This window comes from Anolis carolinensis, chromosome 3 (assembly GCF_035594765.1).
Source record: "Anolis carolinensis isolate JA03-04 chromosome 3, rAnoCar3.1.pri, whole genome shotgun sequence".
In the NCBI taxonomy this organism is placed as follows: domain Eukaryota; kingdom Metazoa; phylum Chordata; class Lepidosauria; order Squamata; family Dactyloidae; genus Anolis; species Anolis carolinensis.
In genome coordinates this window covers 79,914,034-79,941,587 of record NC_085843.1, presented here as the reverse complement: position 1 = coordinate 79,941,587, position 27,554 = coordinate 79,914,034, and the positions used below count along the sequence as shown (strand labels likewise).

The 27,554-nt window shown below is 39.1% G+C and overlaps 1 protein-coding gene across 8 annotated transcripts in view; it reads left to right on the top strand.

Moving 5' to 3' along the window:
- The window catches only part of dscam (DS cell adhesion molecule), a 445,521-nt gene that overhangs the window by 365,753 nt on the left and 52,214 nt on the right, over positions 1-27,554 (top strand). For 6 of the 8 annotated variants that reach the window (XR_010004224.1, XM_008107492.2, XM_008107491.2 and 3 more), the window contains 8 exons: positions 2,888-3,005; positions 4,438-4,601; positions 5,440-5,538; positions 6,629-6,817; positions 9,304-9,594; positions 12,518-12,694; positions 17,548-17,578; positions 22,199-22,314. Coding sequence is in view for 7 of the 8 variants with exons in the window: in XM_008107492.2 (XP_008105699.1) it covers positions 2,888-3,005; positions 4,438-4,601; positions 5,440-5,538; positions 6,629-6,817; positions 9,304-9,594; positions 12,518-12,694; positions 17,548-17,578; positions 22,199-22,314 (1,185 nt within the window). In the remaining variant the exon portion in view is untranslated. Of the gene's footprint in view, positions 1-2,887; positions 3,006-4,437; positions 4,602-5,439; positions 5,539-6,628; positions 6,818-9,303; positions 9,595-12,489; positions 12,695-17,547; positions 17,579-18,963; positions 22,165-22,198; positions 22,315-27,554 lie in introns of those variants that run through there. The other 2 variants (XM_062975122.1, XM_062975123.1) reach the window with 2 other exon arrangements.

Genomic DNA, 27,554 nt, shown 5'->3' with positions numbered 1-27,554 from the left:
ATGATAGTTCACATGTTTTCATATCTGTACAGGGTCCCAGAACAAGTAAGAAAAAGTTACTGTTCTATTGTTATATTGTAGGTCACACAAATCTGCATGTTCTCAAAGAGCGAATGGGGCAATGAGAACTTGGGATCAATGCTAGGAAAACATACGCTCTTAGACTACAACTCCCATAAAGCCCATACCCATTTTGGGAAATGTATTCCAAAGAAGTAACTTTTCAAGGCTCTGTCAGAGAAACATGAAGTACAGTAGTCTCACTTATTCAACCTTCACTCATCCAGCGTTCTGTATTATCCAATGCAGTCTGCCTCCCGCCTGGATCCACAGCTGTTTCTCTAGGCAGCGACGTGCAATGGGCCAACATGTCCAACAACAACACAAGTGCAGCTACATTCATAATCAAGTGGCAGACTTGTTGTAAAACATGATGTTTTAGTGCTTGATTTGTAAAATCGTAACATAATTTGACGTTTAATAGGCTTATCCTTAATCCCTCCCTATTATCCAACATTTTCGCTTATCCAACGTTCTGCCAGCCCATTTATATTGGATAAGTGAGACTCTACTGTATTTCCAACTTTCCTATGCCATTCTATAGTGTCTTAAGATATAGAAGGGGGTGAGGTTAGAAACAGAGCCGGCCCTAGGTATTTTTCAAGTGTAGGCGAACAGAATTTTGCCCCCCCCCCCAAACCAATCACTGAAAAATAAAAGTGTTGGATAAGTGAAAATGTTTGATAATAAGGAGGGATTAAGGAAAAGCCTATTAAACATCAAATTACATTAAGATTTTACACATTAAGCACTAAAACATCATGTTTTACAACAAATCAACAGAAAAAGCAGTTCAATACCTTGCGGAGGCAGACCGCAGGAGACAGGAGTTGCCTCCAACAAGATGGTGCCACAGGCAACTGCCTAGTTGGCCAAGTGGTTGAACCGCCTCTGGTTAGAAACATAGAGAAAGGTTATCAGGAAGGTATACCAGTAATGTTTGAGACTGCAACTTGTGAATGACAGAGGTGTGTTTCTCCGCTTTAGTTGTTTAACAGAAACTAAGGCCCCAGCAGTAGAAATAATATGGAGAAAAGACAGATAGGTTCCTACATCACAAAAAAGAAGAACAGTTTGACATGTTTTGGCAATTTTTTTCATTCAGAATTTAACATGATGCACACATAAAATGAAATAACCAGGTCAGATAACCCTTGAATAAATAAAACATTTTGAATATTCTAGAGATCGCTTGAAATCTTCCAAAATGTACCCTGGGATGACTTTTCCTTTCTTTCAACAGCCTCTACTTAGGATTTCAATTTTGGTAGCAAAACTTACAGGTCTATGCTTTTTCAACCTGGCAGGTTAGATGGTGAGGAAGCTAATCTGCTTTCCCCCTTTCTTTCTCTTTTGCTTTTCACACATGATGAATAATTGATTTCAGAGGCAACCGTTTACCTTGCCAATTGTATATAAGCATACACAGGGCCAGTAGGATCACTTTGCATCGAATCCCATTCTTTTCCAGGGGAAGCTTTAATACAGGAGTGTCCAACCTTTCAGCCTCTTTGGGCCACACTGGAAGAAGAAAAAATGTCTTGGGCCACACATTGCCATAAAACTAAAGCCACTGATTTGTATTGGATAGCATTCATAGCTGTCTTGGGGCACAAATACTGAGAGCATATGGCACACAATGGTGGTATGCGTAGTACAGAATACGTACTTGAATTCTTTTATATAATTCATTTTGTCCAGCATTGTAACAGAGTCCTCTTGCTCTTTATTTTATTTATTAATTTAAACAAATTTTTGTTTCTTCTGGCTGGACTGTTTGCAATTATGATGGAAATTTTGGATAATACTACAATATTTGTAGATGTAACATATTCTGATTATTCTGTTCCATTTTTGTCTGCAAAGTTTGTTCTCAAAAACCACACATTTTAGTTACCAACAAACACCAAAAATCCTTAATGCTTTAAGTAAGTTTACAATTTTGTGTTGGGATACATTCATGGGCATCCTGGGCTGCATTTGGCCCATGGGACTCAAGTTTGACAAGCTTGCTTTAAGACATTGTTCAGTGCAAACACTCTGCTGCATCCCAGCACTGAAAGTTTGTCTTCTTCCAGACCTCATTCACAATCCTTTTTATGCAAATGCTGGGGGGGGGGGGGGGGAAATTACACAAAGCCAAAACCTACCAGCTAGACAGAAAATAACAAGTGGGGGAGTTGGCTGGGATCCCATTAAAAGACTTCGTAAAAAAGGAGCCTCTTTGTCAGGAATTTTGATAACTGTGGTATACTTGAAGTAGATATCACTCATATAAAAATGCTTCTAGATTCCATTTTTTTCCTTAAAGGGTATCTTTCTGGTAAGCGAAAAACATAGATAGATGTAGCAGTGGAAAAATACAGGAGCTTGCAAATGGAGGATGACAAAGTCTGAACCTCCACATAACCCCAGTAAGATGGTGTAAATAAAGCAGTGAGATTTCACTTTAAAAAAAACTCATTTGGAAGTACACTAATGCTACTTAGCACCTTGGTGTTTCAAATCTTTCTTCCAAAACAATAAAGAAGTATTGATGATGAGTATTTTTCTTTTACAAAATCTCTCTGCTGTCTTGAGGATCCTTCCTCCTCCGCCACCCCCACCCCACAACTATTCTTTCTACAGATAGGAAAATTATACTGTTTGTGTTCCATTAAAAACTCTTGTAGTGTGGGTTTAAATTAATTAGTTTTATATAAACATAGTCAGAAGGATCTTCACTATTGTTTTAAATATTCAATTCCTTTTGGGTTTCCCCCCACTCCGTGAAGAATATGGCACCATATCATTCTCCATTTTAACTCTTCTCTGTTTTATTCTTCAGCTCCAGCCAGAATTCTGACATTCAGTGGCACAGTGACAACCCCATGGATGAAGGACATTAGCCTCCCATGTAAAGCTGTTGGAGATCCTGTACCTACAGTCAAATGGATGAAAGAAAGGTAACCAGCAACAATGTGTGTATCTTGCATAACAATCATTGTCTATTTGTTGATACAGGGGAGACCCACTCCAGAATGGAGAGAAATACTGCCGTTCCACACCTTAAAGTGTTAGGCGGGACTTATAGTTTCAGCAATGCAAAAAAGATGAAAGAAATCTTTTCCTTTCTCAAATCCTAATCTTCCAGCAGTAGGGCTGAACCTGACCTAACAATTTTCTAGCTCTTTAATACATGGGTGGTAGGGTAAAGAGACAGTTTTGAAGAATGTCAAAGGAAAAAGATGGTAATTTTCTTTACTTCTTCTTCAAATTGCTAAACTCATGGCATGCCTCCTTCCTCTGCAATCCCTTCCTCATTACATTTTAATGGGAGCATGCACATCTTTCCCTGCCCAAAGTCTTCCTGACTTTTCCTTGGAGTTGTTGTTGTTTATGTAGTTGTTCTCATTGTCCTTACATTGAGTGTTTCAGCTGTTCAAACTTTCCAGAGCTAGTGGATCTTTATGTCTTTTCATGATGAATAGTGGTCACTTCCATGCTTCACAATAATGTAAAATGTTTTAAGTGTTGACCTATACTATATTTTAGCAGCAAGGAGCTGCAATATACACTTGAAACAGTAAGTGGCAGTAGGACAGCTCCTGCATTTCCATTTGGTTTGCATCTATAATCCAACAAGAATTAGAAAGTCAGATCCAAGCAGCTAATCTAGCTGAAAACCTCCTTACATATAAAATGACCCAGACTCAGGCCCTAATGTTTCCCCTGTTTCCTCTCCAGGCCCTTCCAGACAGGATCCAAAATGCGGTCCCTGCCAGGCCTTTACTGGAGACATCCAAACGACACCTCCAGTAAAAGAGAATTAATTTGGGACAAAGCAGGGTCCTGAATTAATTTGAAACCCCATTAGACCTGAGCCTTCCTGAAAGGCCTGCGTCTAATGGGGTCAGTCTCAATGGCCATCTCACACCTTTTGGGCTCCTGGAGCCCAAAGGTGTGAGATAGCACCCATCCCTCCCCCCCCCCCCCAAGCCCCGTATTTAGACTCTAAAAGCAAATTTTCCTCAGGTGCCATTTTAGCTTGCCAAGAGAACTTTACAAGCAGGCTGTGTGCCTGCCAGCTGCTTTCTGGTAAGTTTTAGGGTCTAAATTTGGGTTTTTCAGGTGGTGGAATCAGGATAGCATCTGGCCACCCAAGAGGGAAAATCTGGGGTTTGAGGTGGGCTGTGGGGACTCTATTGTAGGTGAAAATGCGTTACTTTAACCCATTTTCATCTGCATTTTCTTGCTGTCTGGAAGGGCCCTCTTTTTACCAGGAGAAGTATTTTGCCTTGCATTTTCTCCCTCCTCGCCCAATTAAAAATGACCCCATTCCTGAGTAATGTTGATTGTAACCTCTTTAATGTATGAATTTTGTTTCCTGTGAGGTAGTAACGGGACACCCAGTCTAGTGATGATTGATGGGCGAAGAAGCATCTTTAGTAATGGCAGCTTTGTCATTCGTACTGTGAAAGCAGAAGATTCGGGATATTACAGCTGTGTGGCCACAAACAACTGGGGATCAGATGAAATCATTCTGAATTTGCAGGTTCAAGGTAAGCTACTAAAAGTCTTCTTTCATTGTGTTTGGTTGTTCACTTAAAGCAGCTGAATTATCATTTCAGTAAGTCTTCTCATGACAAATGAGAATACCACAGAGATCAAAATGTGAAGTTTTCAAGGTCAGACTTTGAAAAATAACAGACTGGACATTATCCATAGGAAGGTCATGTTTTAATATTTACCTTTTATATGTTTTTAAGTGTATTGCTGTTTAAGTTATTGGCTTCTCTGGGTTTCAATCCTGGGGCAAAAATAAGTTGTTGTTGTTGCTGCTGCTACTCTTATGTTTCAAAGCACACCAACTACCCACAGGTTGTAAAGATAGCAACTACTTTTCCCTAGCACTGATCAATCTACTGGGTGGTCCTTCCACAAATATAAGTGTTATTGCATTGAAAAGGTATGCCATGGATGTGTGGCGATTTTGTACTTTTAGATAAAGTAAAGGTGGACTGCATTACACAGCATTCTTCCCCATTGGTTGTGGTGATTTGGGCTGCTAGATTTTCAGTCCAACAACGTTTGGACAACCACATGATCTTGATCCAGAGTAATAATTGAGAGGATGTTTGTGCCAAGATTTTAGTGATAGGAAAGTCAAAAGCAAAGTTGAGATTGCAAAATTCCAGATAAAATTATTTAGTACTTAAATGCCTCAAAAAAAGAACTTTTCTGCTAATTCTTAACTGAAGATGTCAAATCAGACATATTGACAGATATGATTTGCTTTTACCGACAGTTCCAAACAATGATTTAATACATGTCTGCAATAACACTTTAACATTTTGCATAATAATTTCATTTTTTCTGTTCTTAACTATTTTTACCTAGTTCCACCAGACCAGCCAAGACTTACTGTGTCCAAAACTACATCTTCCTCAATCACTCTTTCCTGGATACCTGGAGACAATGGAGGCAGCTCTATTCGAGGTACAGGTCCATTTAAAAGTGATTCACAAGTGGCAGTCTCAAACATATACTGTGCCATATTAGCTTTAAGCAAGGTAAAACTTAGATATTTTACACAGGCCTCCTGAGTATTGGATCACTGCTTTCATAGGAGTCAGTAATGTCACTATTTTTGGTCTGTCGCCCATTGCACATTGAGTAATGTGAAATATACAAAAGGTCAAATTGCTGTCATTCCTGATTCACATGTAGCAGTGTTGTCTTGACTTGTGCTGCCATTTGGGGATCCCAAATACTTTCAGCCTGAGCAAACAAAAAAATGGTTGTATATGTTATGTTGCAAGAACGTGTAAAAGTAAATGTAACAACTTAATCATTCCTAACTCAAATACCACTAGTGCAAGTGGGCTAAGTGTTAACTAACAAAGGGTTCATACAGAATGGTTAAATGTTTGGTGGCAGTGCTTTTAGCTCCTTGCCTGGTGAAACCAATCCCCCACTCCATCTTTTGCATTTCTCTTTCTTCTTCTTTTTTCTATACTGTTTGTCTAGAGTAAACTTCATTTTAAAAAGCATCTCCTTTGCACTGGAGTGCTTGAGGTTTTTATTGAAAACTAAAACATTTCCCAGAAGTAAAAGGGAAGTAACAGGCACAAAAATAGCTTGCTGTCTCACACAACAAAAAGTTGAAAAAGTGCTCAGTCTCAACCTGACCCACTGAAGGCAAACACCGATTTTGTGCATGTGTAACACTGTAAGATGATGCAATGTGAATTTTGAATCTGGAATTAGACCTCTTATGAACAAATGAACAGATGCATGGGGTTTCTTTCAAAATGATTTCTAAACAATGCAAAAAAAAAAAACATCCGGGAAGTTAAACAGAAATTGTACTTTGCTTACATAGAATATTTGTATGCAGCCTTTTTCTTGCCTCATATAGTTGAGTGATGAAACTCAAAGTGATCCAATCTCCAGACTAGATTCTTAATCCAAAATGCCCACAGATTTCAAATCTCTTACTACTCATTTGTGTGGAAACGTGCATTAATTTGTATCTATTTAGCTAACATAACTTCTGGTAGCACTGATGTTTTGGTATCCTTGGCAGGTTATATACTTCAGTATTCAGAGGACAACAGTGAACAATGGGGCAGTTTTCCTATTAGCCCTAGTGAACGTTCCTACCGTTTGGAGACACTGAAGTGTGGCACCTGGTACAAGTTCACACTGACTGCCCAGAATGGGGTGGGACCAGGACGTATCAGCGAGATCATAGAGGCCAAAACACTTGGGAAAGGTACTTGAAGTCATCTTCCATTGTAACTACAAAATAAGACAAAATTGCCTTGTACAGATGTGAATAGAATGGGCAGCCATTTCCTAACTATGCCATAAAGTGGGTCATTCTACAGGTGAACTGGTTGTGTATGAGAGGGAAGCCTTTAATCTGAATTTCAATCATGGTCTCATTTAGATCATTCACTTAACCTCCCATTTGCTATTTGTAAAGAATTATGATAATCTCATGATATAATGTATTGTGAAACATCCAAATCCCTATATAAATGCTAAGTATTATTAATGGTACTAAAAAGCCTGCTATGTTGAGTAAAATTTGGGAAAGGTATCTCTACCTTTATGACTGACAAGACTGTTTCTTTAGTCTCATGAACCTTTGACATGCACAAGCTATTCCTGAGCTGAAATAATAAAAAGGAACACATTTCAGAAAAACTCCACATCCCTCTTTGTTTGATCATCTGGATTCCATGCAAACAAAGACGAAAATATTTTCCGCTCTGCAGCATGCATGATGCCACTTGCTGGGAGAGCTGGGGAGGGCTTGACTTATGCATTGTTTGGCACAAAAGGGTGCTTTGCTTTGTTTTCCTTTGCTTTGCTGTTGTGCTGTTTGTCTTTCAGTAGAGCTCTGCTCCTCCAAAATATCAACCATATACTGAAAATAAAATTCTGCAAAAGTTCAGTCTAGGATGTAGCACAGAAGTCTGTAGAACTGATGCAGTTTGTAACAACTTTTAACATCCATGGGTTGATATTATGGAATCATGGGATTTGTGGTTTGGGGAGGCACCAACTCTCTTTGGCAGAGAAGGCTAAAGACCTTGTGAAACTACATAGATTTGAGCCATAGAAATTAAGGTGCTGTCAAACTGCATTACTTCCACAATGTAGATATACCATTAGACATGACTTGCACATGATTTTGAAAGTATTCTACAGTCTGAGAGAAATTCCACCTTTATCCCTGTCATAAGGATACTGTGCAACAATCTAATACTGTGATAGGTATGATAGAATGGAAGGGAAGCACATACCTCCTAATTTGCCTTGGCAGCCATTTGGTATAACAGTGGAAGGATCTCTAGGAAAAAAGATCACATAATTTTAGTAGCACCATTCCATCACATTCACATTCTGAAAAATCTGAATTAACCTAGGAAAAGAGATAGAAGAAAAATTAATAGAAAAAAAAGGATATCTAGATTTCAGTAAGGCCTTCGACAAAGTCCCCCACGACCTTCTGGCAAACAAACTAGTAAAATGTGGGCTAGACAAAACTACGGTTAGGTGGATCTGTAATTGGCTAAGCGAACGAACCCAAAGGGTGCTCACCAATGCGTCGTCTTCATCATGGAAAGAAGTGACAAGTGGAGTGCCGCAGGGCTCCGTCCTGGGCCCGGTTCTGTTCAACATCTTTATTAACGACTTAGACGAAGGGTTAGAAGGCACGATCATCAAGTTTGCAGATGACACCAAACTCGGAGGGATAGCTAACACTCCAGAAGACAGGAGCAGAATTCAAAACGATCTTGACAGACTAGAGAGATGGGCCGAAACTAACAAAATGAAGTTCAACAGGGACAAATGCAAGATACTTCACTTCGGCAGAAAAAATGGAAATCAAAGATACAGAATGGGGGACGCCTGGCTTGACAGCAGTGTGTGCGAAAAAGATCTTGGAGTCCTCGTGGACAACAAGTTAAACATGAGCCTACAATGTGATGCGGCAGCTAAAAAAGCCAATGGGATTTTGGCCTGCATCAATAGGGGAATAACGTCTAGATCCAGGGAAGTCATGCTCCCCCTCTATTCTGCCTTGGTCAGACCACACCTGGAATACTGTGTCCAGTTTTGGGCACCGCAGATGAAGGGAGATGCTGACAAGCTGGAAAGCGTCCAGAGGAGGGCAACTAAAATGATTAAGGGTCTGGAGAACAAGCCCTATGAGGAGAGGCTTAAAGAGCTGGGCATGTTTAGCCTGCAGAAGAGAAGGCTGAGAGGAGACATGATAGCCATGTACAAATATGTGAGGGGAAGTCATAGGGAGGAGGGAGCAAGCTTATTTTCTGCTGCCCTGCAGACTAGGACACGGAACAATGGCTTCAAACTACAGGAAAGGAGATTCCACCTGAACATCAGGAAGAACTTCCTCACTGTGAGGGCTGTTCAGCAGTGGAACTCTCTCCCCCGGGCCGTGGTGGAGGCTCCTTCTTTGGAGGCTTTTAAGCAGAGGCTGGATGGCCATCTGTCGGGGGTGCTTTGAATGCGATTTCCTGCTTTTTAGCGGGGGGTTGGACTAGATGGCCCTTGAGGTCTCTTCCAACTCTACTATTCTATGATTCTATGATTCTATGATTCTAGGATAATAGAAATAAATTGTGATATGTAAGAATTACAAAATTGGACAAGTTTGAAGATATTAGAAGGGGACCATACTTTGCTGTCTACTTATGAAAATTATTTCAATATGTTTTCTTGTAGAACCACAGTTTTCAAAAGAACAAGAACTATTTGCCAGTATTAACACCACTCGAGTACGATTGAACCTTATTGGCTGGAATGATGGTGGATGTCCGATCACCTCATTTACTCTAGAATACAGGCCGTTTGGGACCACAGTATGGACAACAGCTCAGCGAACATCTCTTACTAAATCATATATCGTATACGATCTTCAGGAGGCAACTTGGTATGAACTGCAGATGAGGGTCTGTAATAGTGCTGGGTGTGCCGAGAAGCAGGCCAAATTCGCAACGCTCAACTATGATGGGAGTAAGTGTATTTATTTTATTGCTCTTTAATGAAGAACAATAATAAATAATGTAATTTCACATAACCTAACCTAAGTGCCATTTAATTTTGTCTGCAGCAATATGGTAACTGTAGCAACTAGATGATAGAAACAGTAAAGATGTTTACAGACTGAAATTCCATCTGCCTCTTGTCACATGGAAACATTTTAGAGAGAACTGTACAAATTTAGGGCAGGCTTTTCAGATGGCCATGCTTTGCAATAAAGTTTTATTGCTCGTTTCAGTGCAGTATAACAGGAAGAATCCTTCTCATTCCTCTGCCAGCTCTAATTGTTTTGTTGTTGTTCTTGTCATTCTTTGCCTTCAAGTTGTTTCCAATTTATGGCATTCCCAGGGGTTTCTCTTGAGTGAGTGTGACTTGCCCAAGCAAACTAATCCGAGTGTTTCACATATGCACTTGCTTTGATATTGATTTTAGATATCACATTGCTATAGAACTAGATAATAATCTTCCATTATACAGTATCAAGGCACAATTTCACTTCTATCCTTTAGTAACCCTTTGGTTTCTTTCTCCTCAAGTAAAAGCAACTTGAGCTGAGGTGAGGAATATATAGTTCTCCAGTTATTTCAGATAATGTCCCAGGATCCCTTACCAATGGCTATCCTGGCCAGGGCTGCTAGTGCAGAGCATCTGGAAGGCAATGCTTGCACATTTCTAAGCTAGGAGAACCAGAGTTTTTGAGTCCACTCCAAGCTTTGAAAACAAGTCGCCGTGATCAATATCAAAATGTTTTAAATTGATTTAAATTGCCCACCATTTGAGGTTATATATTTTCAATGTTCTCTAATTTCTCTCTATCTTTTCTTAAAGCTTTGTCCATACTAAACTAGGGAGGGGCATGCCTACCTGTTCTGCCTTCTCCCACATTTTGTAAATTTCAGTGAATTCTGTCCTGAATTCAGAGTTAATCAAAATTCTCTCCCATCTGTATACACAACCTTCAAATGGGCCATTCCTTCCTTAGAACAATTAAGCTTTTTCTTTGGTTTGAAATGGAAATAAATCTTAGTTTTTCTATCTGAAATAGAACATACTTTTAGAGACTTCATTTTATAAATCCAGGTAGGCTATAGACTGGCTCTCTTCTTGCTGTCCATCCATTGGCAAATGGTTTTTAAAAAACAAAATAAAAAAACAGTCTTTTAGAAATTGGCTGCAAAGATTTTAATACTGTTTTGCTAGTCTTAATGGATCTTAATATTAATGGATTTGTTTTAACTAGCTTTTATTCCATGAGTAATTTAACTAGATTTTAATTTTGTTTGATTTGAATCTCAGTATTGGGGTAAAAAGATAAATATGAATTAAATAACAACAACAACAACAACAACAACTATTGATTTGATAGTTTCCACAACACATAGCCTTTGAGACCTGGGACAAAAGTTCGTCATTTGCTATACTCGAGCATTGTTGAATGGTTTATTCAGTACTTCCCAAACTTTAGTTCCCCCAGGTGTTTTAGACTTCAACTCCCAGAATCTTCAGCCATCTTGGCCAACAGTTAGTAATTCTGAGAAATAAAGTCCACAATATTTGGAGAACCAAAGTTTGGGAACCAATGGGATAAACTAATCTCTTATTGATGAATTGGGATTTACAAAGGCTACGAAGTTACCCAGTAACATGCCTCTTGGAAAAGGTTCTTGTGCATTAAAGTATGACGTGGCCCAAATTAATCCTTACAAAATTTTCTACAAAATGACTGAAATGTTCTAGCAGGATACTGAATAGTTCTCAGTCAACAGAAATGATCATTAACCATGAATTATTGATAAAGAACATAGTTTTCAGACAATACATTCTGTCCTTATGCTATTGATTCTAGTAACCATTTTATAAAAGGGTAGAAGACTTTTATGTCACTTGAAATGATGCAGTTCCCACTCTAGGAATCTTGGAACAAAAATAAATTGACAACTAGAGCCCTGTGATGAGGTAGAGCATGAACCATTACACTACCTCTCTTTTCTACATGTTGGCTGGCAAGCAAAAATCTTATCATGCCCACACCTGTCTCTGTGTGTGGCCATGCACATACCTGACAATGGAGAGAAGGAATTTCCCTCTGCAGCAAGCGCAGCAGCACTCATTGAAAAGCAGGTCATACACTTCAATTATTAATATTGTTGAGCTCCAAAGGTTTATTGTATGTAGCTTTGAATATTTCATAGAGAAGATGGTACAATGCATTATAAATAAGATAAATAAGAATAAGACAATTTTTAAAAATAATAATAATAAAAAAATCTATTTTGAGTGTTGCAGTTCAGAATTTCTACCACATAAATTCAGTAATAGCATTGAGATTTCAAAAAATTGAGTTATAATAGAGATGGAGACTTCTGAAGTGGCAATACTACAAACAAGCCTAATATAATGACACCTAGTCAAGCTACCTTCTAATCTACTAGCCCTCGCATTCCCTATACTTTCCTAATTTGTAGGGAGGAAAAGAGAGAAATCAGCATTTGTAAGGGAGTTGGGGTGATGTTCAAAAGCCAAAGGATCTTGGTAACGGGTCTCGTAATAGCAATATCTGAATATTCTCAGGGAAAAATCTGCATTGTCAACAAGGATGCTAAAGACTCTTTCCCCTCCTTCCTCTTCCTCTTCCTCATTTCTCATGCAGGGAGCATGGAGAAATAAAAATAATATTTCACACAAAGAAAGGGAGGTTTCGTCACTTTTCTTTTTACTCTAACTGGCACCATTGCATGTCTGCCTCAAAATATCCCATCCAAAAATAATGTGCTGAAGCTTTCCAAATCAAACTCCTTAGGAACATACAGGCGGGCTTCCATACACCATAGTCACTTAAAAAAATCAACCTTTTCTCTTCATTGATAGGCATCTAATGTCATGACACTGTTTCCAGGTACAATCCCTCCACTCATTAAATCAGTTGTCCAAAGTGAGGAAGGTCTGGCAACCAATGAAGGGCTAAAGATGCTGGTGACCATTTCCTGTATCTTGGTTGGGGTCTTGCTGCTTTTTGTGCTTCTGCTGGTTGTGAGAAGGAGGAGGAGGGAACAGAGACTAAAGAGACTCAGAGGTAAGAATGAATAACAAATGTTTGTTTTGATGTATTGTAGTCACTTTCACCTCATCAAGAAAGTGTAGCTTTTGGCATATTGGCTGTAAGACACAGAAGCTGGAGTCAGATTTTATGTTACAGGACATTAGACATGCAGCTTATCTACAGCTGACCAACACCCTGATATCATTATTTAAGAGTATGATCACATTTTAATAAGATTAATATTTTGACAAATAACCATGCATCACATGAGGTTTTGAGACATGTCTGGAGTGGAACTAATATGTTATTCCCATATCTGAATGTTTCATCAAATTTATGAAGATGTTTGCAAATGTTCTTATTAGAAATGAAACAAAAGAGATTCTTAACTGGCTTTACTAGTTAAATGGTTGCACCTATTTATATAATTGAGAGGAGAATGTTGTACCTCTGTCATAGTTGTTAAAAAATAGGAGGGCATTGTGACAAAAAGAGATGGCAGCCTTAATTCATTACTACTTCCTTAGATTTTTAAAAAATAAAAATGTTTCCTTTTAAAAAATAAATCGAGAAATTTCATAAAGTTTTTATAAAGATAAAATGAATGACATGAAATTCAAGAATTGTATTCTGTGGCAAAAGAAAATTGTTGCACAGTAGTCAGTCATTTTCTGTTTGCAGAGCTGCCCTATAGAAACTTTTAACAGAGACATTGACAGCCTGTGCTTCTGGAAACCATACTCATTTTTTAAACATGAAGAGCATGTTTTATACAAAAACTTACTATTTTTATGCAAGCCACACATCCATGTACCTTTCCAGCATAGAGTTTCTGTATATAAATAATTTTTTAACCCCAAAAAGTTTATGTGAAGAATGATTTCCTGAAATACTTTATCGTAATCAGTTTCTACGCAAAATGTGTGCAAACCCCTGTGTTATTCTTGCTGGCAAGATTTCCTAGTTTTCAGCCAGGAAATGAATAAGAGCGGATATTTCCACCCATATCAAAGGCCTATACCACAATTGTACATTGCGCCAGTCCTAACCTTGACATCTGCCCATTTGGCATGACATCTGACAAAGCTGATGTACATACAGCAACATCCTCTTTGTGTTTCTAAAGATAAGATTTGGGAGCTTTTTTCCTTCCTGTGCTTTTACTATATTGTTTGAAGTTCCTTTTTATTATTTTATTCTGAGGGACTGGGTTTGGTGAATGGTATTTAGGTTTCATCTTTCACTTGCCTTCTGCTGACAATGTTAGTAGTGCTGACAGAGGAGCCACACAGAGAGGCTCACTGTCAGAAGACAGACAAAGAGAATCAAGGACTTTCAGTTTTGTGGCTGCATGACTGAGTCCTCCTGCAGCAACTGTATTTTCTTTGCTCCCAAATGCAGTTCAACCAAGCAAATTATATTTCTGAATGTAGCAAAGCTCAGTTGAAAGCCTCTGGGTTGCTGATGATATCCCAGGGAGGCATATCTGAAAAAAGATTCATAATTATATCTGGCAAGACCCTAACAAATAAAAATGAGCAGAATGACTCGAATTCGTATGTTTTACTTTCCTGTTGTACAGATGTTCAGTCATATATTGTGCAAGATGATTATCAGATTTAATATCCCTGCAAGTCTAAAGTCTTATTTGTGCTAATGTTTTTAACATCCTGTTATTAGAGTTGGCAATAGACCTTTTCCCCCGGTCTAAATATGTCACGTTGGATAGTTTTTTCAGTACGTTCATCTTCTGATGTCAGGAGAAGAGAAATTGGGCAAAATAAAAACTGGCATAACTAGTCTTCATGTGTTATTTGCCTACTTGTATTCCTTCTGCATAAACAGAGGGAAGCTTCAGTGTGATATTTGAGAGTTGTCGTTTGCAGATTCTGAGGCAGATTCAGTGTCATATTCGAGGTTTGTCATTTGCGGTTTTGTATTCCTAAAGGGGATTAGGAATTCAAGCATGCAGTACAATTGCCAAAGGTATAAACTGATTGAGTTCATTGAGTTATTCACATCCTAATAGCAGTGTTTATAATAGCTTAGTTGGTGGGGGAAGGAAGCCTATCAAAATGGTTGTATTAGGATGAATTTCACATTCCAAGCATCTGGTAGACAGCCCAGGAAACCCCTGGAATTTGTTTTACCCACCAAGGCATAATTGAAATATCATTTTATTATTAATTAGAGTCTTTGTTGGGAAGCTGCATTGTCCTCTCAGGAGATCTTGGAAGATTGCACTACCACTGTAACTGTATATTAAAAAGCTCCTAAATGCCCTCAAATGCAGGGGTTCATGGGCAATTGTGTTTGCATTTACACTAGCAACCCATTAGCTCAGAGGGAGGCCTTTTTTCTATAGGAAGTGAGCTGGAAGTCACCTCCTCTTTCATTGAAAGGTCTCTTATGGACCTACATTTAGAAATTATTAATTTACTTTGTACAAGAATAAAATTCATCTCACCATAGAAGGGAAAATTTTCTAAGACAGGGTTTCTTAAAATTTGTCCCTGAGAAATGTATATGTGGCTATATATATATATATATATATATATTTAAGGGGTTTGGTTTGGATATATTTGGAACTTAGACAAGCAGTAATTTTTATTGCTGTGATAAATATATATATTACAAGCTGTATTATATATATATATAATATATATACAAAGAAAACTTTATTAAAGTATCAGATGTGAATATGGAGAGCCAGCTGTATCACAGCAATAAAAATTACTGCTTGTCTAAGTTCCAAATATATCAAAACCAAACCCCTTAAATTAAATACAGTGGGCCCTCAATATCTGCTGGGATTTGGTTCCAAGATTCCTTGTAGATACCAGAACCCATTTGCCATTTTGTATATCAACTCCCATGATATACAAGGGTGTAGTAAAATGGTGCCCCTTATACAAAATTGCAAAGCCAAGGTTTGCTTTGTGTTTATGCAGAAAGACTAAAGTGGAATCCTTAAAATACTTCCCAAAGAACAAAAACAGATTTCCTTCAAGCAAGGAGATGCAGTAGGGTAGAAGGACAGGCTAGAGTGGTTTCCTTGTCCTCCTCCTTCATCCTTACATACCCCCTGCATTTCCTTGACACACACCGCCTCCTCTTCCCCCTCCTCCTCTGTTGTGAAGCTGGCTTGTTTTTCCCTCATCCATCCACATGGTCATCTGCATCAGCTGATCCCCTTTCCCTTCCCTTAACAGCTTGGGCTCAACTGAAGGAGCAGTGTCAGCAGCGGTTCCTCTTACCCTGTGCAGGTTGGAGCCTTTCACAACCTTCACCATTCATTTAGGGGACTCCGCCATTCTCTTTGGGGTCCTGACCCACAGTTTAAGAATCTTTGGTCTGGGAGACTGATTTACTTGTTTATCTGTTGACAGAAAACTTCAAAGTACGGTTCTTATGGTTCTTATGGTTCTTAAATCTGACTAAAACTGGACACACATTAAACTAGAAAGAAGATGCCATGGTGGAAACATGTTCTCACAAAATTCCAAATAGGTTTGTGTGTAGTTAGTTGGTGGGAGTTTCCTCATGACCATAAGGACAGAAGATTGTCCCAACAAAGTCAGAATTGCAAAGAACAAACCATAAGTAGGGAAAGAGAACAGAGGTCTTGAAGTTTTCCATCAACTAGTCAACAAATGTATTAATCTTCTCAATACCTTTCTTCCCATTATGGTGAAATATATTGATTTCTGCATAAATTAAGAGTATAAGATTCTGAATTGTCATCTCTACACTTGCATCCTTCTAACAGAAGGCTAGTCCCCATAAAATAGGACACATAGCCACCATAACTGGGGGCATATGGTAATGAAAATATTTTCATTTGAATGAATGAGAATAAAGTCAAGCCACCTATTTTGGCACATCTCTCATGGCATTTGTAGGGGTGCATAACACAGAAGATGCATAATAAAAAAACAGGCTTTTTTAAAGGTAATGTATCAAGTCATCCTAGTTACCACATAATATGGTACATATGTATGCTTCTGACAAAAACTCTGGCAAAGGCCCAATAAGTCATAATCCCTCCACAGAGGCTTCTCTAAAAAGCAGTATCTTAATGAAGTGACAAAAGGAATGTAAAAACAGATTAAGGAGAGCGGGATAATTATGCAGGAAGGCACTCCACATTTTCCCCTTTAACCAGACCTGAAAGGGGTCTGCTCCTTGTTATTTTGTACCAGTAGAAGAACCAGGTGGGGAATAACTATAACACCAGATGTTAATTTAAATGCTTAGGTGGAATATATGGAAGAGAGTTATCCTCAAAATACCTAGTTCCCCAAATGCTTAGGATTTCAAAAGTAGTTTTATTTGGGCATGGAAATTAATATGTAGACAACAAAGACCATATAGTCTCATAATGTAGTTTGCCTTGCCATGAGATATTGTTGTGGGCGAGTTGAAGCTCCCAGGTGTTTTTCAAGGGAGCCCCTCCCCCCAATCCTTGTGACAAAAATCCAGTCTAGAGGTTATCAAAGCAAGAAAGACCATAGCAAAGTTTGTCTTTCCCAGGAAAGGGTCAATTATAGAAGTATACCAGCTGAAGATAGTAAAAATCACTGCTGCCATATGGCCATCCAGATTGATAACAAGGAATCAAAGAATCACCTCTCCATTTTCCCAAGTTATAAACTCCTGTCTTAAGAATTCATAACACTATAGAGTGTATATATCATCCTTTCTTTACCAACACCTTGGTCAAAACTACTTCAGTTGTATTCACTTTCAGTTTATTCTGTTTTACCAATGAGGAAAATAATCTTCAATAGACAACTGTGTTAAAACAATTTGGTTTAATTAAAGAAACATAACATACTAGTGAACTGATAAGTAATGCTAACATTTTAATTTTACTTTTTCCCCAGATGCAAAAAGTTTGGCCGAAATGCTTATGAGGTAAGAATAGAATCTGGCAAATGGACATCAACTGAATATGAGAAATTATACTTTTAAAAAAGGGGATTTTTCCCTTTAAGTGTAAGAAATTTAGAAAGAAATGTCAAAGTTATAGTCTGTGTGCTGCTGAACCACATCTGTAGACAGCTGAATGAATACAGTAGATTCTCGGTTAACTGGAACTCAGGCAACTAGAACTCTTAAGCAACCAGCCAAAAACGTTTTATAATACAGTAAGGCTGTATTACATTAAGTTTGTATTTATTTGCTTTTAATGACTGTATTTCAATATTAAAGTTAAGCCAATACAGAGTTTATGGTATGGTAAATATGGTGTATAATATTAGGCCTCTCAAGCAGCCAGAAACTACATTTATCTAGCATCTACCATTCCCCATGGGTTAATTAAGAGTCTACTATACCATGATTCCATATGAATTACCCTGGATTTTTTTTAAAACTAGTTCTATGCACAACAAGGCTTTTCTGTCCTTTTCTGGTACTCAAAATTTCTCCCTCCTACTCCAAAGTCCTCCTCTGGACTCAGAGGATCCTCCCTTGGCATCCAGTGCAAAGTGTCCCATAACACTGCAGGTAGTCGTGTGTGCAGACAGCCCCCAGTCTATAACAGTTGGCTACAACTGCAAAATTCATGGAGTTCATATGTACACTGAGCTCGAAAATGAACCTACACTTCATTCCCTAAAGAAGATGGAGCTGTTCTACAAGTGTTTCTGCTTGATAGTAGTTTTAATAAGGCAAATAATAGACAAATGGACCAGCATTGGGTGCTTTAAAAAGAAGAAACAAATAATCTCTTTAGGCATTGGGAAGGGAGAATTTTTTAAAGGATAGGTTTGACTTTCCTCTTTCTTACTAGATCAGCATGAAACAGGACTGCTTCGCACCATCTAATTAAGTGATTTTATTGGATCATCACCATAGCACTTAATTTGTATCACTTTACCAAGTATGCATGAATTTCATTAGAAAATTCTGTTCATGGTTGATAATCTGCCAATAAGACTCAATTGCATTGACAAATGACAGGCTTAAAAAGAAGCCTAACATTGGAATTTTAATATTTTATAATAGATATGAAAGAACTGAAAAAGAGGCCTTATAACTGGACATTAACCATGAATGTACCTCGCAATTTATTGATATATCTAACTCTGTAAACATATATACAGCAGGGCTAGGCACAAATCTGCTCAATTTCCAACCTGAATCAAGCCAACACTCCCCTTCTGGTGTTGCATCCTGAGACTGGGCAGCATCCTAGAGAAGAGTCCAATATAGCATCTTTCTCTCTTTTTCATCAAATACTACGCAATTATCAGGGTTTTTTAAATCCAAAATCAGAGGATTGTCACAAAGGTTTCCAAGAATACAAAATGTCATTACTCTGGTCTAGAGCCTGGAAAGATATTTCAAAAAGGAATTCTTGCCATCATTTCTTTCAATTCTAGAAAGTAATGAATGAAATATTGTTACTTCATATGTTGATTAGTACTTTTAAGCTTTAGTTTCTTTTTTGAACTATGGAAACCATTAAGAAAATAGTCTAAATGTAAATTTCAAATAATTCCCATCAATTATCACCCAAAACTTTTGCTGCATAAAGTAATATGTGAAAGTAAGTAAGTAATAAATGTTACCCAGTTTGTGAGGAGGAGGGCAAATCTACTGGTAATAGTCATTATGTTAAGGACAATCATTTCAAAAAGACCAATATTTCCCCCCTCTTCCCCATCACATATACCTTCCTCGTAAAAAGTTGAATGCAATGATTTTGCTATAATATGTTCCTTTCAAATCTGATTGGGACTTTATTTCTTTTGGTCTTAATTGCTATTGGATATATCTTTGGTAAAATTATCCCTTTTTGGTACAGATTGCTCCATCACCATGTTTAACTGATTTCATTTTCTCCCTACATCTATTAAACTTCTGTCCATTTTCCTCCTTGAGTAGTAGAGTCTTCTCAGAACTCTGGCCATAGATAGTACGCAGTGCAAGCGTGTTGCTACAGTTGTCTAAAGTATGACCCAATACCCATAGGATCAGTACCCTTAGTTTCACCTACCCCATCCAACAAAACATGTTCTCTCTAGGGATTTTCTAAGTCCTCCAAGCAATCCTATGGTATGCTTCAGCTGGAAGTTACCATTGAGTTGTGTTGGAGAACCTAGCAAATTCCTAGAGAGGATACATCTCCAGGAATTTTCTAGGTCTTCTGAGGTGACTTATGATAAGTTCCACAAAAACTCATTCCTTTCCATTAGGATTCACTATTATCCATGATTTCCTGTTTCCATGGTAAGTACAAGACGTATCCTTCATGGATACCGAGGTGGTACAGTACATATTTTCTTCTCACAGTGCTGTGCTCAACAAGTATCTTGATCTTTTGGAGAGATTCTGTCCTACCCAAAAAATTCATATCAGGAATGGTCTCACAATGATAAATATTTTGAGTTTGATAAACTTGGGTATAAGAATTAAGGGATTTAATCATACATCTCATGAAAGTATTGGGTTTGAGGAAGAAAGAATTTGAAGTGGGGGAGAGAGAAAAAGGTTTCTCCCTTAAGGAGAAATTTCTGATACTAGGGACAGAAGAATGTATGGAAGCCCAATTAAAAGGCAAGAGACCTTCAGGCAATCTGATGACAGTGCTGGAAAAGTAACGGACTGGAGAACAGCAAATGAAACAGAAAACAATGACAGGAAATGGAAATCTGAATTACTGATCCATTCTATGAGAAATATATGTTGAGAATTATGGTCATAACATGACTGCTTGACCAATTGTATAAGAAAAATGTTTGCAACATTGTCAAAACATCTCTTCCCCTTTCATATGTAGATCTCAGCTTGTATTTATATTTATACTGTATATCTGGTATGTTTTTGCTATAATTTTATGATCCTATGTTAAAGTTATATTCATTCTTAGTTTGATAGCTAATTCCAAGGGTAATTTTCCACTACACAAATTTTAAAATGAGAATATAATAGCTTTGGTGATAATGCACTAATTGTTTCTTATTTCAAAATGCTGTATCAGTCACTTGGAGTTAACATGGGAATGATGATTGGATTGTACCTGTGTGTGTGTGTGTGTGTGTGTGTGTGTGTGTGTGTTTAACTGAACTGACTGCACAACAATCATCAGGAGGTGAAGAGAGTATTCAAACTTGTCTCAATCCAATATAAAAGTTTAAATAAATAAGCCCTCTTAAATGCCATGTTCAGTTCTGATTTACATTTACCCATGCAATTTTAAATGAGATTGCGTAGGAGCACATTGGTACAGTCTCATCTCAATAATACTTAGCAGGTTGCTAGACTTGAAAATAATTAAGGTTATTAATCTAATAGTCCTAGATTTTGCCCTTTTGGGGAAAATGAAGCTGCTTTGGCCCACACCTGAAATCTTTACTCCTAATGTGCCTTCTGCTTCATTATAAGTGCTTGTAGCTTACTATAGGCACCAGCAAAAATGACCAATGGTCATCTCCACCTCAGACAACCATAGAACTAAATTCCATTTTAATTGCCACAGTAACTTCCCAGAATTTGCAGTTTAGAAAGCCTTTTAAATTCTCAGGTAAATAACTCTGATGCCTCAGCACTCTATAAACTCTAGCATTCTGTTGCCACAATGGTTAATTTGGAATCATAACACTAGAGACGTGCCATGTGCCCCTAAATCTGTCCTCAGGCTAGAGTACATATCCTCCTGTAGTCCTAAATTTTCCTATTTTAATAGTATCTGTGTCAACCCATTCAGTAGCTAAGGGACATGACGTCTATCATAAGAAGGAAACAATTAACAACAAATTATGTTGTATGGTAAATAGAAATCATACCCCATAGTGAGCAGATGAGTTGATACTATTACTGTTCAAATGGGAAAATTCAGGACAATGTGGAGAAAATCCATATTATAGCATCAGAATAATTGGCCTTTTTCAATTAACACACATATATAGCACCTGATACCACCTGAACTGCTATGGCTGTGTCTTATGGAATCCTGGGATTTGTAGTTTGTGAAACACTGGAGTCTGTAGCTGAGAAATACCCCTCCCTAAACTTCAAATCCCAAGAGTCCATGAGATGGAACCATGATAACTTAAGTGCATGGCAATTCTGTGCCAAAGTCTACTATTCTTAATCCACAACCATCTATAGCAAGATGAATCTGGAATTAGGGCTGCTCTATCCTTCAGTGTCAAGGTCATGTAAGAATACAAAACTATAATATCTACTTCCCTCTAGCTGGATGAAGAAGCTCATTAGTTCTATAAATGGAAGATGGGAAGAAAGAGCAGTTTTATAAACTGCTTACATAAGATTGTATTCTTCAAAAAGTCAGAGGAAGCTTTATAGTCACTGCTCATCTATTTTTCTAACCTATTGCCTGCTGCTTTAAATTAATACTGATTATATACTTGAAAGAACTCATGAAAAGAATTTATATGAGCATCTCCACTGAAAGTGCTAAGAGATCAAAGTAATCTTGAATCCTTTTAAAATAATGTGACATTTAGGTAATTTCTTGGGTTTAATACACATTTTTGTTTGTTGGTTTGGTCTTTTTATTCCTAGCAAGAATACAAGGACATCGGACACACTTAACAAGCAACAGCAGACCCTACGGATGCATATAGATATTCCCAGAGCTCAACTTTTGATTGAAGAGAGGGACACAATGGAAACTATTGGTAAGCTATCAATAAGCTCATTAGGCTGCTTTGGAAAACAATAGGCTGTTATGTGCTTTGTGCTGTTCCCTTTAACGCATACCTTGGTGCAACTGTGAAAAGACATATCATTCTTTTAACAGCGAATAGTAAGTTTTGAAAACTATTAGCATCCCAAACTTTGGCATGTATATTCATAGCCATATTGACTTGCTCTGAAGCAAATTTCTGGAGGTTTGTGGCTGAGATCTGAATAGAAACATGTATAAATGAAAAATGATTTGGCATTATCCAACTTAGGTGACAGCTATTATATATATACTCAATGGGTTTCCTTTTTTTATTGGGGTAGAGGAATAATGAAAAGGTATCAGAAAGAAAATTCTAAAGAAAATGGTCAGGGTGGTTTACATCCTAAGTGGTGAAGTTGTGGTCTTCCACATGTTTTTGGACTATAATTCCTATCAATATGCAAAGTGTTCTTGTAAAAACTTAAGACTAACTGAGAGAATAAGTTGGGAGCATAACCTTTTATAGACCAAGGGCTTATTTATACTAGCCAATAGGCCTGTGCGATCAATGAAAATAGTTTCAATACTCATTTCTAAATTGGGGGGGGGGGGTGGAATCATTTCTAAAATGTCCAAAGGGGGTCTGTATCGTAACTATAATGATATAACTATTTTTGTTCCTTTTTAGTTAAGTAATTGCACAAGTGAGGAAGCCTCTGGGGCTCCTTTCTTTTTAATATACGAGACTTATATAACTCATCTGAAAGTCATAGATCAGTGTTTTGAATCTTAAGTTTTTTGCATTTGTGACCTTCGTGTTTCTAAATATCATTTCATAAGTACGAATCTTATGAAATATATACAATGAACAAGTTACAAATCAGGTTTTGCACAGCACTACTAGCCAAACAACCTGGGCTCACTGCAAAGCCACTGAGGTCTATCTTCGTGACATACAGCAACTTCAGCCCTTTAATGCACTGCAGCATATCCCAGTATATTCCAAATAGCAGAGCAAAATCACCCCTGCATAATTTGGAGCACATTGTAGACATCCAACCTTGCTGAAGTTCTTCAGAGAATTCTGAATGAAGGGACTTCCGGAAAATGCTCCAAGGACATGACTGTCTAGCAAGGGGCTAATTGACTCCCTGGGAGGGGTAATTGATTACCTCCACTCCTAATTGTCACTGTCCCATTTCCTTTCATCTCCTGTCTCTTGAGCACTGATACACATCTGTCCCAAAAATTGGGAGGGTGCAAAGCAGTTTGTGGCCAGGTTCTGTGGTTAATGTAATCACCTACCTGGCTTCAAACCAGTTCCAGATCTATCAATCTAATCACCCATACAGCAAAACTGTTCAACCAAAACCAGTTTCAAACAGCATTATAGTAAATGTTGATAACTGGCAAATCTTCTTTTAAGCCAGCAGTTTTAAAGGAATTGCACTAATGCACCCAGTAAGAGGGGATACCTGATACTTCAGTTTTTAAAATTATATACAGAAAGATGGTATTCTTCACTAATTTTGCTCTTAAAGGAAGTGGCAAGTAATCTGAGTAATTTTCTTCCCACTGGAAAAAAAAACCTTCAAAAATACTGCAGTGTTTTGAGACAATTCAGAGGCTGGAACTTATTCTGTTCAAAATTTATACATAGTATCATTGTGCAAAACACAGCCTTTTCTGTGCAGCAAATAATGTTTCTCTGCAGAAATGTTATTTTTCAGTGCAGAAAATGTTTTCTTTACGGAATCTGCTGTAATCGATTGATTGTTCTGGGCAAATCTTTTACACAGAAAACAACATGTCATGCAAGATACACCATTTCTTCTTTTTGGTGGGGTTGATCTTTCTAAAAGCTACTTGTCTTCTGCCACTCCTTATCCCTGAAAATTCAGCCTGTGAGGAGATAGTCCCTCCCCCCCCCCCACTTGATTTCTCAACCTTGAGGCAGGAGAGTTTGTCATGCAAAAAATGTTACCTTTTTAACTGTTGCTATTTGGACAATTGCAGTGCTGTTATTACATTCTAGATGCTATGTTTGCATCCTGTGGGATCATTGGATTGGCAGTTTTTGGGAGTGCATTTAAAATTCTTGATCAGAACATTTTAGTGTGTCATTGAACTACAAACCCCAGGATTCCATAGGATGGAGCCATGGCAATTAACGAAGGAGAATAGTGCTATGTTTCTGTAGTGTGAATGGGCTCCTTCTGAGTGCTTCCCTAACAAGCTGACATAAAGTAACAGTGAGTCAGTCCATTGTTATGCTTCCACATGGCTCACCCCACAGAGGTTTTATTCCCAGGTGGAATATAATTGCATTATCTTCTTTTTTTGCCTAGTTTTGTTCATTCCACTTAAAACCTATTATGGGTTAAAATACTGTAATTTAATATTATTTATATTCATATTACAGTAGAGTCTCACTTATCCAACATAAATGGGCCGGCAGAATGTTGGATAAGCGAATATGTTGGATAATAAGGAGAGATTAAGGAAAAGCCTGTTAAACATCAAATTAGGTTATGATTTTACAAATGAAGCACCAAAACATCATGTTATACAACAAATTTGACAAAAAAAGTAGTTCAATACGCAGTAATGCTATGTAGTAATTACTGTGTTTACAAATTTAGCACCAAAGTATCGCAATGTATTGAAAACATTGACTACAAAAATGTGTTGGATAATCCAGAACGTTGGATAAGTGAGACTCTACTGCAATTGTTACCTGTCAATGGAAAAAAAGAGTTATAAATTGTTTGATCATTCCAGTGATATCAATATGCCTGGACGTTTATTTAATAGCCATATAGTATTTCATTGAAGGAGTTCCTCGTTGTTTTCTGTGCTTTTATTTTTCAGTGCTATTATTATCTTGTTTTGTTTTGTTTTCTTCCTCCTACTTAGTGCTTTCATGTTTCTTCACTCATAATGTTTGCTATTTTATCACAGCTTAACGGGAAGAAACTGCAGCTAGATGGGAAGGAGATTTGCATTTGAATGTATATGTTTTCATTTATTTATTCTCTTCTTGGAGTAAATAGCTGTCGTACTGCATAGTATGTGAATTGGCTGATAATGTTAAAGTAGAAAAATGCAAGACGGTGTAGATAAAAGAGTCATACTGTAGCCAAGGGCAGTTTACCCGTTAGGCCAACTAGGCAGTTGCCTAAGGCACCATGCTCTGGGGGTCGCAGTTGAGGTGCCTCTTGAGGCGCTTTCAAGTTGAGCAGCTTCTTGTCTTTTTTTTCTTTTTTCCCCTCCCCACTGGGAGGGGACATACCCTCCCGCGTGCATGCATGCATGCATGTGTGTGCACCCCTGCCTCCTCCTCCTCCCAGACGTGCTGCCGGAGGCAGGCACGGGAGGAGGGAGGTGCACCCCGAAGGACAACAAGATAGACTTTCACCAGCATGGACAATGGCAAGGTAGGGAAGCTGCTGGCTCGAGGAGGAGGGGGCAGGACCGGCTGGGAGTGGGCAGTGCCAGGCCACTCGGGGCGCATCTTCCTCCTCACCTGCCTGCCTCTGGCAGCGAGTCTGAAAGGAGGAGGTGGGGTGTGCATGCATGCACGCATCTTCCTCCTCACCTGCCTGCCTCTGGCAGCGAGTCTGAAAGGAGGAGGTGGGGTGTGCATGCATGCATGCATGCATGCACACACACAGGAGGGCGTGCCCACTCCCAGCCGGCCACGCCCTCTCCTCCTCCTCCTCGTAGGGAGCCTGGTGCAGACAATGGCAAGGTAGGGATGCCATGGCGCGAGGAGGAGAAGGAGGGGGCAGGGTGGGCTGGGAGTTGCCAGTGGCATCCCTACCTTGCCATTGTCCGCACTGGGCTCCATAGGAGGACGAGGGGGCAGGAGCGGCTGGCGGGGGGTGTGCCAAAATTCTGTTGACCTACACATGAAAATTACCTAGGGCCAGCTCTGACTGTAGCCTTGGGACATGTTTGGGGGCCTTTTTATACTATATAATTATAGCACTGTGATTCCATTCCATGGTAAATACTACAGAATCCTGGAGAGTTGTAGTTTAGTATAGTATTAGACAATCCATCGAGGGGGGGGGGGGGATTGTCACCTTGCCGTGGTGAGGGGGCTTGCGTGTTCCGATGAACCTGTGGGCACTGGAGTGATGCACTCCCAGGAGTGGCCGCAGGGGAGGTTCCAGACCAAGCACAATCCGAAGACCCAAAGACCTCAACGGCGGAGCAGGCGGAGGATAACATGGTACATGTTACAACGGCTGTGAAGGCGGAAGAAGGCTGCAACAGACTGAGAAGCCACTGTCGTTGTGTTAACCACACCACTGCTGGAACCTCACTCTGTGAAGACTGTGTGTTGACCGGCCGTGCACCGACCTCCACACATTAAAAAAAATCACGCACAGGCGTCTTCCAACAAAAATAAAAACAAACCTACAAAAGTCCCATGGCGATCAGCGAGTGGCGACGGGGGCAGGACTGTGAAATCTGGAAGCCCCTAGTCACAGACTGGCACATGGGCGGTGGATATGGACTCAGTCGTTCTACCTCAAGGACCGAGGCAGTTGAGTAGTCCGGCAGCTGTATCCATGACTGAGCAGCCCTTTTTAGGATCCGCTCTGCTCACCCCACACGGGGAAGGGGCTAGAAAAGGTGCCCTAAACATAGTCTGCCTCTCCTACCCTGACTGGACTGCCGCGTCCAGAGGGGTCACCACTCTGCGGCCAAAAAAGAAAAATGAACTTTGGAACATGGAACGTACGGACATTGTTAGATAACACTGACAGCGAGCGCCCCGAACGCAGGACTGCTCTCATTGCAAGAGAGCTGGGACGCTTCAAGATCGACATAGCAGCCCTTCAGGAGACCCGGAGAGCAGGAGAGGGGCAGCTGAAGGAAGAAAAGGGAGGCTACACCTTCTTCTGGAAGGGACTACCTGAAGAAGAGCGAAGAAGAATACACGGAGTTGGCTTTGCTATCAGAAACGACCTGGTGAAGCACCTGACTGAAGCACCCACTGGCATCAACGAACGACTTTCAACCCTCCGAATTAACCTTGCCAAAAACCAACAGGCAACCATCATATGCGCCTATGCACCAACTCTAGATGCTGACGAAGACATCAAGGAAAAATTTTACTGTCAGCTGGATACCATCCTATCGGAGATACCTAAGGAGGACAAAATCATCCTCCTGGGGGACTTTAACGCAAGAGTCGGAAGGGACTCTGACCTGTGGCCAGGGATCATAGGAAAAGAC